At 35.4% G+C, this 11,322-nt stretch overlaps 1 protein-coding gene across 1 annotated transcript in view; it reads right to left on the bottom strand.

Annotated features, from left to right (window-relative positions):
• Positions 1-454: 454 nt before the first annotated feature.
• The window catches only part of LOC143250961 (thyrotropin-releasing hormone receptor-like), a 99,355-nt gene continuing 88,487 nt past the window's right edge, over positions 455-11,322 (bottom strand). The window contains exons 4-5 of the mRNA XM_076502198.1: positions 4,563-6,398; positions 455-575 (exon numbers count right to left, since the gene is read on the bottom strand). Of these exons, the coding sequence (XP_076358313.1) occupies positions 6,045-6,398 (354 nt within the window). The 3' untranslated portion in view covers positions 455-575; positions 4,563-6,044. The remainder of the gene's footprint in view (positions 576-4,562; positions 6,399-11,322) is intronic.

Genomic DNA, 11,322 nt, shown 5'->3' with positions numbered 1-11,322 from the left:
TGATGACTAGCTGCCTTCCCTCTAGTCTTACACTACTAAATTAGGGACGGCTAGCACAGATAGCCCTCGAGTAGCTTTGCGCGAAAATTCAAAACAAACAAGCAAACAAACTTATTTGTGTTTTTGTAACATTAACAATCTAAACTGTCAAAGCTGTTATAGCAGCACAGGAACGAAAACGTAACAGCTGGTAACAACCTATAAAGTTTATTTTATTTCTTAAAAAATATTTTTTGTATCAAGATAAACAAATTTCTGAGGTTCCCCCAGTAAAAATTCATTTTGTTAAGAAATGACGCGATTCATCTTAATATATATATATGTATTTACATTACAGTACTTTTAATATTTTGTTTCAAAGCCTTCAAAGTTAAAAAGGTATATAATGAGTAATTTCATAGAAAAAAAATAGAAAAAAGAAAATTAGACTCCAAAACATAATCAACTCTAAATAGCTCGTTTATTGTTTAAAATTACCTTACACAGAATTTCTTTCCATATCATTACTTCAACGATTCTCCTCTTTACTGCCCCCTGGTGGTGTCCTTAGAGAAGTATACACACAGAGATTCAGCCTAGAGAAAGAATGGCTAATTAGAGCCAATACAGCTTTTTTCCAGTTCATTATAATGCAGAAAATGTATTTTATTATGTTGTTAGAATGCTTCTAAATTGGTTGATATCCACCGGCTAATTTATGAAGCTCTTAATGAAGGAAAATAAATTAAGAAAAAAAAAAGTTCAATATATATAGTTAAATATATATAAGATACGTTAGACAAATGTTCACTATTTCATTGTAAACACAAATTATCTCAAATAATTAAGATTGTACGACTCCATCTTGTTAGCCAAATGTCAAGCTGTCTTGCTTCCTGTTTGCACTGCAACGTGTGAACAAGTGCACGAAAAAATAGTACCCTTATGTCACTAATGATGTGTAGTCTTGAGCTATCTATATGAAAAAGCCAACAGATAGTAAAAATAGTTTAATAACTCGAAAGATGTTATGCCATAGTTAGTCGTGATGCACAGCGTAATGCGTTTAGACTCACTCCAATATAAACCGAATTTCGATAGCCGTGGTGGGCAGAGCAAAATAGTTTATTGCGTAGCTTTGTGCTGAATTCCAATCAACCAATATCCATTGTAATTACAGTGCTAAATTCCTGTGCAAATAGGGAAATGCCTAGAAAATTATATATACATATACGGAAGAGTTGGTACGGTGCTACCCTCACTGCTTTAAATACAATCTAAAATTTTAAATAACAATAACACTAAAGTCCTTTGTTCTTGAAAGATAATTAGTTTCTGCATGTAACATGATTCTATCGAGATTCCCATCCCTCTCTATAATTAGAAAAGTGATTCACGCATATAAATAAAGTATATCAACTTTGCAAAAAAGCAGTAATAAAACTACGATTGCTGATCTACATGTAACGTGTTCGCGACTTTGGGTTTAATGGTTTAAAAAATACATTAAAAGCCACTACAAAACACTCGGGTTAACTTCCTCACCGAGAGAATTTTAATTTCCACAGAGTTACATATGCATTCTCATATCGTAAGATGCTAAACTGTTCGCTATAATTCTTTAACTTCTAGGCAACTGTTTCTAATGCACTTATGAAATAATATTAGCATTAATGGAAATATATCGGTAGTAAATCAAACTTTTAGTGAGGGTCAAGTGTGTTAAGACACTCGACTCGTAATCCGAGGATCGCGGGTTCGAATCCCCGTCGCACCAAACATGCTCGCCCTTTCAGCCGTGGGGGCGTTATAATGTTACGGTCAATCCCACTATTCGTTGGTAAAAGAGCCTTACACTGCTAAATTAGAGACGGCTAGCGCAGATAGCCCTCGAGTACCTTTAATATTTATTACTAAAAGTTAGTTTTGGTTTTTGAATTTCACGCAATTTGTATTGAGAAGATCACAATACACAAACTAAACTCTAAGAGTATACTTTAAATCCATTTTAAACCATGACTGTTTGTATGTCATTAGCTAAATTTACTGGTTGAACAGAATCTTTGTAAATTCCGTTACAATAATGACGCAATCTAATCAAGCGAGACCTTCTGGTGCGATCACTGACAGAATGCACTGTCCACACTGTAGCTGAAATGTTAGATTCTTGTAAGCTTTGCTTTTCGAGGACCTCCCTTCGTCGTTTTGTATAATACGGATGTCACTTGCAATAAGCAGGTCTATTTACCCCAATGTACTGTTTTGTTAAGAGTTATTTTAGCTGTAAATTAAAGGAAGATAAATTACACGACTTTGTTCTAAACGTTAGCTTGACTGCAGCTAATCCCCGTTCCCGAGTAGTGAAGTATACAATAATCACTGCCTGACGACTGATTAATCATCTCTCGATTACCTAACCAAATAGTTACATCCATGGCATCGAAGAAAGAAACGTTCCTCAGCGTGTTTCAGAACCAGACGAATCGTTGCTACTTACGGTTGTTAGATAAGAACGTCTATAACATAACTACTACTTGTAGCCATCGGTGCGTGGTGAAATTTCATAATTACATATTTGGGGAATACAAAAGCAACTGTGCGTTTCACAAATATTTCGTTCGGTACCATCGTTTCTCTAGTATCTGATGGTGCATTTACTATGTTAACATTTTTATTATAAAGAATAACAAACGAGGGGAAATTAGAAGTATAATAAGCATTCACAGATAATGTTAAAATTTGATCAAAAATGTTTACTACAGACAAATACTAAATCCAATTTAGGCCTGGCATGGCGAGGTGGGTTAAGGCGTGCGACTTGTAATCCAAAGGTCGCGGGTTCGCGTCCCCGTCGCACCAAACATGCTCGCCCTTTCAGCTATGGAAGCGTTATAATGTTACAGTCAGTCCCACTATTCGTTGGTAAAAGAGTAGCCCAAGAGTTGGCGGTGGGTGGTGATGACTAGCTGCCTTCCCTCTAGTCTTACACTGCTAAATTAGGGACGGTTAGCGCAGATAGCCCTCGAGTAGCTTTGCGCGAAATTCTAAAAACAAAATCCAGTTTAAAAGCTTTTCTGCACCCTCCCAATAATTGCAAACGTCCCCCAAACGAGTTAAAATGCATTTCTTATTCCTTCAATCAGTTAAAAAGATTTTTCAAAGTCCGATGATATTTAAATACAAACGCTTTCCTTCGAACAGTTAAAATGTTTTTTCTAATCCTCCAAGCAACTAAAAAGTGGTTTTTAAGTTTCACTTATGCTTCCTCTCTCAAGTAAATGCGCTCCCTCACTTTGAGGCCGTGACGCGTTGTAAGGGTAACAGTCAAATCCCACTATTCTATCTGACAACAGAAGACCAAGAGTTAGCGGCGGATGGTATTGATTGCGTTTCCTCTAATCTATCACTTAAAAATTAGGGATGGATAGCGCAGATATCTTTCACATAAATTTACATGAAATCCAACGAAACAAGTAAACAAAAGTTCCCTTCCTCCAAAGAGGGGTAAAGACACATGTGAGTCTTTCATTATACGATACCCTTCCATAAACTTATGTTGAAACCAAGTTCTAATCTGTTGAATACCACAAAATATTCCACACACTTTACGATGAGCGAGCGTTGTAAGAACGATAACCAATCGCTTAGCGTTCTTTCTTCCTTCGGATTAGTAGTTCAGAATCAGGTATAGCGAAAAGTAGTCTTAGTAGCTTTGCCATAAATACCAGTACATAAATAGAAAATATGAATACCTTATAAAGTCCCAAAAAATCAATATTTTTAAGTTCTACGGTCAGTGAAAAAATTGTTTTTTTGAGTCGAATAACAGCTAACAGGCGGTTTAAAAGTTCCCCAGACCATTAAGAATGGACTTCTCTAAGTCCCCAAATATGAAAGCAAAACGTTTATAAGACTCCACATAGTTGTAAGACTATTTCTAAGTTCTCTAAACGTTAAATTGCATTGATATAATGATACTGGGAGCAAAAACTTTGAATCTGCAGTTTTTGTTCCGTTTTAAATTGTCAGTCAAATCTATAAGTTCCATGACATGAAAAGTATTTTTACACTTTCCCAGTTAGACTCATGAGCAACATCAGTTCAATTCGTTCGGAGAGTTCTTAAGATGCGATTAAAAATAATTGAGTTGCTAAGAGAATGATACTTTATCAGATTATAGCAAAGATACGGTTTGCACAGTGTAAAACAATAAACTACTTGTACAGTGTGAAGATTATCTTAAGATATATTATCTACTTCCTGTTAATCATCTAAAAACTTTTAGTCGCTCAGCAGGAAGTCAGTTGGTTTAAAATGCTAAAATACGGGTTTCGATACCTGCGGTAAGCCAAACAATGACAGCTTTACGCTTTACATCAAAAAAATAGTCAATTTAAATATTTTTTTTAATGTTTTCATAGTTTTCTTTACACGTTATAACAAATATAATGATACATCTATAACGGTCTAGACCAGCTCTAACGACAAAGTTACGAACTACTACACAGTACATGCGTTTGGCGCCCATTAAAATCTGAACCATATCTTACAAATAAAGTTAAAAATTTCAACACGGTACATACCCACTAGTGTCCCTTTCTGAACCTATGGAACGGAAGTTACCACAGAATCAATGCTGTTTATCCATGTCAACTTATTCAGTAGCAGTGTCCCTTTCTGAACCTATGGAACGGAAGTTACCACAGAATCAATGCTGTTTATCCATGTCAACTTATTCAGTAGCAGTGTCCCTTTCTAAACGTATGAAACGAGGGTTAGCAGTGACTCCATACTGTTCATCCACGGATTAGGCTTAAGCTTTAGTTTTTCACAGACTTGTAGAATATAATAACATTATACACAAATAATTACAATATCAATACTTTTAATATTTATGAACAATAAACGACAAACACGGCAAATATTAACTGCTTAAGCGTCAAACCTATATCTTCTACACTTCTGTATTCAGGTTTTTACATCAGTGGTACAAATAGTAAATGATTAATTATACTCTTATTATACTAAAACGGCATTTCGCGCACTTGTAAAACAACCACAAGACGGAAGCTTAAATTTAACTTTACCGACAAGTCTAGAAACAGTTATAATGTTCCAGATATAAGAAATCGTTTCCAGTTTCAAAGTATCATGGGGTTATGCTTTAAAAAGCAAGTTTTATAGGAAAAAATATATAGCTTGCAAAATCCAGTAACATAAAAGAGATCACGACAATGAAAGCCATATCTGTACGTATTCAAAGCTGATATTTCTTTCTCATTTATAGGATATGATTTTGGTCTCTCTTTTGTCCAACTATCCTCTCCATCTTTAGTAATCAAGACCCCCGCCAGGTTTTTCTTCTTACTTTACTATAAAGATCAGAATAGTTTTAAAATCCAAACTTCTTTCCACTTCGAGATTCAGAATACTATTAACTTTCAATCACTCAATGTTCAGTTTGTCTCGTTAGTTGGTTGTAATTCCATATTATCAATTTTACCATCACGATGCTTGTTAACCGTGATGTAATTCCCAGGATGACATTGAGAAGGTATTATGGCGTCTTTGTTGCTTATGTTTTAAAGAAAATTAGTGATGGTTCGCGCTTATCTTGTGTCTTCCGATGAGTAGTCTGATGATTCAACGCTTTTTTAGAGCTACTGGAACCTCAAGAATGTTAAGTTAGTTGGTGATTTTGTAAGGTTAACGGTCGAGAATACTATATTTATTGGTTCAGTGATCGACTTCTTTTGGTTTCCTGGAGTAGATATCTTCTTCCTATTTAACGTAATAAGTTGTTGCTTTTTTCGCTTTTCTAATTTATCTTGTGTTCATTTAAGTCAGTGTTTATTTCTGTGACTCGTATCGTAATGTCCATGTTGTTAGAGTAAAGTGGAATGAGTGATAATGTTTTAACCTGTATCTTTGTTTAACGAGACAGTGTTGATTCAAATAGGTTAAGATATATATGTTTCTGATTTGTATTTTAGTGTCCTTATTGTTACTGACACACGTGGAAGTTGATGTTTCATCTTGAATCTCAAAAAGAAGCAGGAGTTGATTTATGCTTGTTGTAATTTCTCTATCCTACAGGAAGCTGGCCTTGTTGTTGCAGTTGTTAGGGTACTCGGAAGATATCTGGTAGATCCGGGTACGCTTCCGTATGGCCCACGGCGACACTGTTGTTGCTTACGGCAAGACAAGGTCCTTCTGAAAGCACGCCGAAACTTGACCGACATGGCGTTGTACAGGATCGGGTTGATGGCACTGTTGATGAAAATCATTGTCTTACAGAACATCAGAAACCAGGCTTCCATGTAGCGGTGTTTTGCAAAGGAATTGTAGACAACAAGAGCTCGATATGGTAACCAGAGTGTTGCGAAAACAGCCACAACAACAGCAAGCATTTTCACCACCTCAAAGGAAATAAACACATAAAGAAATTATAGCCAACAAAACGTTTCCAATTGCAAAGTAATCAAATAATTTGTATCAAAAAGAGCTTATATATGTAATCCAAAATGTTTTTTTTATAGTTCGGCACAAAGCAATACAACAACACATCTTTATTGTGTCCAACATTTTTTTCGAAATTAGTTTTTTTAAAATGTTATAAGCCTTCACACTTACCGTTGTGCCACTAGTGTGCCATAGACTCCAAAATACAAAATACAGTTTGATAAAAATAGATTGTTTTGTTTTTCTAAATTTCGCGCAAAGCTACACGAGAACTTCTTTTTGCGCTAACCCTCGCTAATTTAGCAGTGTAAGACCAAAGGGAAGGCGGTTAATCATCACCACCCACCGCCAACAATTAGGCTACTCCTTTACCAACGAATAGTGCGACTTATCCTAACTTAATGAAGCCCCCACGGCTGAAAGGGCGACCATATTTGGTGTGATGTAGATTCGAACCAACGACCCTCAGATTACAAATCGAGCGCCCTAAAATAAAAAAAGAGACCAATAGAATTATTTCTAAAAACATAGCAGTCACAGCAATAGCTCTGAAGATCATTTTAAATGTTGGTTCCACTGCATAATACCAGTGTGAACTCTTTAACATGTAGGTTTTGTCTACCAGTGTAAACTCCTTAACATGTAGGTTTTGTCTACCAGTGTGAACTCTTTAACATGTAGGTTTTGTCTACCAGTGTAAACTCCTTAACATGTAGGTTTTGTCTACCAGTGTGAACTCTTTAACATGTAGGTTTTGTCTACCAGTGTGAACGCTTTAACATGTAGGTTTTGTCTACCAGTGTGAACTCTTTAACATGTAGGTTTTGTCTACCAGTGTGAACGCTTTAACATGTAGGTTTTGTCTACCAGTGTGAACTCTTTAACATGTAGGTTTTGTCTACCAGTGTGAACGCTTTAACATGTAGGTTTTATCTACCAGTGTAAACTCCTTAACATGTAGGTTTTGTCTACCAGTGTGAACGCTTTAACATGTAGGTTTTGTCTACCAGTGTGAACGCTTTAACATGTAGGTTTTGTCTACCAGTGTAAACGCTCTAACATATACGCCTTGTTTTTAAGCAGGTATGGTGCAAAATATACTTTGATTTATTCCATTAAAACCTTCTGTGTATTTAACAGAGAGATGTATTAAAACCTTCTGTGTAGTTAACAGAGAGATGTATTAAAACCTTCTGTGTAGTTAACAGAGAGATGTATTAAAACCTTCTGTGTAGTTAACAGAGAGATGTGTTAAAACCTTCTGTGTAGTTAACAGAGAGATGTGTTAAAACCTTCTGTGTAGTTAACAGAGAGATGTGTTAAAACCTTCTGTGTAGTTAACAGAGAGATGTATTAAAACTTTCTGTGTAGTTAATAGAGAGATGTATTAAAACCTTCTGTGTAGTTAACAGAGAGATGTATTAAAACCTTCTGTGTAGTTAACAGAGAGATGTATTAAAACCTTCTGTGTAGTTAACAGAGAGATGTATTAAAACCTTCTGTGTATTTAACAGAGAGATGTGTTAAAACCTTCTGTGTATTTAACAGAGAGAGGTGTTAAAACCTTCTGTGTAGTTAACAGAGAGAGGTGTTAAAACCTTCTGTGTAGTTAACAGAGAGATGTGTTAAAACCTTCTGTGTAGTTAACAGAGAGATGTATTAAAACTTTCTGTGTAGTTAACAGAGAGATGTATTAAAACCTTCTGTGTATTTAACAGAGAGATGTATTAAAACCTACTGTGTACTTAACAGAGAGATGTATTAAAACCTTCTGTGTAGTTAACAGAGAGATATATTAAAACCTTCTGTGTAGTTAACAGAGAGATGTATTAAAACCTTCTGTGTAGTTAACAGAGAGATGCTAAATATCAACTAATTCAACGCCTGGATGAACTAAACTGGAAACTCCAGCATCAAACACACTGAAACAGGTTTTTAAAATAAAAAAACAGGATTTTGGATAGCTTGCTAAACGAAAGCATGGTGTTTATAGTAATATATTGTATATTACTTAACACCTCTGTTTAGTCGTTGTTGGTGTTTTGAATTAAGCACAAAGCTACACAATGGGCTATCTGTGCTCTGCCCGCCACGGGCATCGAAACCCGGTTTTAACGTTGTAACTCCGCATACATACCGCTGAGCCAGTGAGAGGGGGGGCGTTTAATTGTATAAACATCCACATCACCTTTCAATTTAATATATATATAACATATTAATGATAAAAACACAAAATTTAATGATAAACATTCACAACAAAAACTCCAGTTTATCATATACTGAATATAAAACCAAAATTCGACAATAAACCATTGAATTCTTTTTTTTTCGCAATTCGCATGCAAAAAAAAAAAAGGTTTCTGGTTGATAATTACTTCAAAAATTACCGTATTGAACCAGATATTGACCCTTTCTTGTCATGTTGAGTTAAAGTGCAATGAATTAAAACGTATATCGTGAAACCAACTCTCTTGGACGGGCTTGTCATTCTTGGTTTCAAATTATTTCAAAAACGTCTCGAGAAAAGTTTACAGTAAGCCAAAAATTGACTATTTTATTCTACACTCTGATGATAAGATGATAAATTGATAGTAGGTCATGGAATTAGCTTCCTCGGATGACCTGTGTACGTGGTCGTTCGGTGAATCAGTCGGAAGTTTAAGGATTAAGAACCTTAAACTCCAGGGCTCGATTCCAGGCTGTGGAGAAAGCTCAGGTATAGCTTTACTCTTAAAGATAGAACAGTAATAGCATCATTTATCTAATTTGAAAGCAAAATGTATCCAATCTGAATGAATATTAGTTACGGGCCTCCCAGTAGTACAGCAGTATGTCTACACCCCCCTTCCGCTTGAAAACAGGTTTCAATACCAATGGTGGGCAGAGCACAGATAGCCCATTGTGTAACTCTGTGCTAAATTACACACAAATTAATTAGACGAAAACGTTGAAAGAGAAACACAACAAAAATATAACGATTTCGCTCCTGTCTGTTTAATCTCTACATAACCCGCACAAAATTAGACAACAAAATGCGATCTCACATCACATGGAAGTTAATTTGTTGAGAAAAGTAGTATACGAACTGGAAAAAAAATCAAAAGTCCTGTAAATATACCAGCTACGTAAAAGCCTAGTATCTTAAATTGCTTATGTTTGAAACCGCGCTCTTTCATTATTTTCAAGTTAATTCATCACGTTAAAAGCTTCGTATTGAAAGTATCATTATATAAATAATGAAAGAACCAATGAAATATCTGATTGTCATTTACAACGATTTCGTTGTATAATTTTCCTGTCTCAATACTCATAGTTTGACTTTTCAAAAGGCTTCGTCCGAAACGTTTCATAACAATGAATTAGTTTAATCTGCAGTAATTTTTTTAAGGGAACAATTTTCGTAAAAGCTCTTTTTCTTTCGCACACATAAAGTATCGGATGTAACACATTCCAGCCTTTGTTGATTGAACCTGGACATCGGCACATAAAACAATGTCTTAAAGTCACGCTGTGCCTGTCAACCAGATGTCGTGGTCATATTTGTTCTACACGAGTAATCTCCGAAAAAAACGAACACTTTTAAAAAGATTACACAAGTATTAAAACTATGAAATACTATTCACAAGTAATAGCTACAATCTTCATTGTGCAACGTAGCGTTGGAAAGTTGAGTACTGAATTACATGTATAGAAAAATAATCTTCTGGTTCCATTATAATTATACGTTTTACGTTTAACGTTGTGGGAAAATACTTGCATTGTTTCGCTTTGACAATGAATACCAAACGTACGTCCTCGTCATGAGCTCGAGCTAATTGTAAAGCCAACCGTGCTTATTTCATTACTATGGTTGTTTGAGCACTGTGTTCCCAAGTGGTACAGCAATATGTCTGCGAGCTTACAGCGGTCGAATCTGGGTTTCGTTACCCGTGGTGAGCAAAGCACAGATATTCCACTGTGTAGCTTTGTGCTTAACTACAAACAAATGGAAATTGAGCACTGTAAAAAGAAAAGGATTAACTAAATAAAATACTGTGCCAAAATGAGCTGCATTTTATATCTTAGGACCATCGATATTTTCTTGAGATAATGCATGTTAAAACTGGTAAAAAATATTGTGTATCAGTCTAGAAAAATAATTAATTATATATTAAAATATGTGAAGTGGAATGCTTATAAAACTTTCATTTTGTTACGCTACAAAAAGCAGTTCATGAGAGCATTTTTGTCTTTGAATAAATAGAATGTTTACTGACCCAAAAAAACAGGAATGAATCACAGAGCTAACAAAATTACGTCGAGACAGAAGATTGGATAACAGCGAGTTGGAGAATGTTCCAGAAAATAACAAAAATGTTGAATAAAAAAATTCTTTAGATTGCTATGAATTTCACGCAAAGCTACATGAGGACTATCTGCGCTAGCTGTTCCTAATTTAGCAGTGAAAGGCAGCTAGTCATCACCATTCCCCGCAATCTCTTGGGCTACTCTTTTAACAACGAATAGTGAGATTGATCATAAAAGGGCAATCATGTTTGGTGTAACGAGTATTCGAACACAAGCCCCTCGGATTGCGAGTCTCGCGTCCAATCCACCTGGTCAAACCAGTCATTGCTCCAAAAAAGTAATTCCTAACCCTACAAGGAATTATTCATCACCGTAAATAAAATCTTAGTTCTTGTTTTCATAGCGCAATCCCTTCTGTGGTTTATCTAGCGTAGAGAATCGAGCCTCGGATTTTAGCAGTTTAAGTCATTTAGCTTTCTGCTGACCCATCGAGTAACTTTGTGGATATATATTTGCTAACTAATTCCTGCAACATATAAATGTATATTACACACAACTTTAAAACCTTGTTTTTAAGATGAACCGAAAGAATAA

The sequence above is a fragment of the Tachypleus tridentatus genome, chromosome 5 (assembly GCF_004210375.1).
Source record: "Tachypleus tridentatus isolate NWPU-2018 chromosome 5, ASM421037v1, whole genome shotgun sequence".
NCBI lineage: Eukaryota > Metazoa > Arthropoda > Merostomata > Xiphosura > Limulidae > Tachypleus > Tachypleus tridentatus.
Note: the sequence above shows the minus strand (reverse complement) of the source record. Positions and strands in the feature narration are given on the sequence as shown.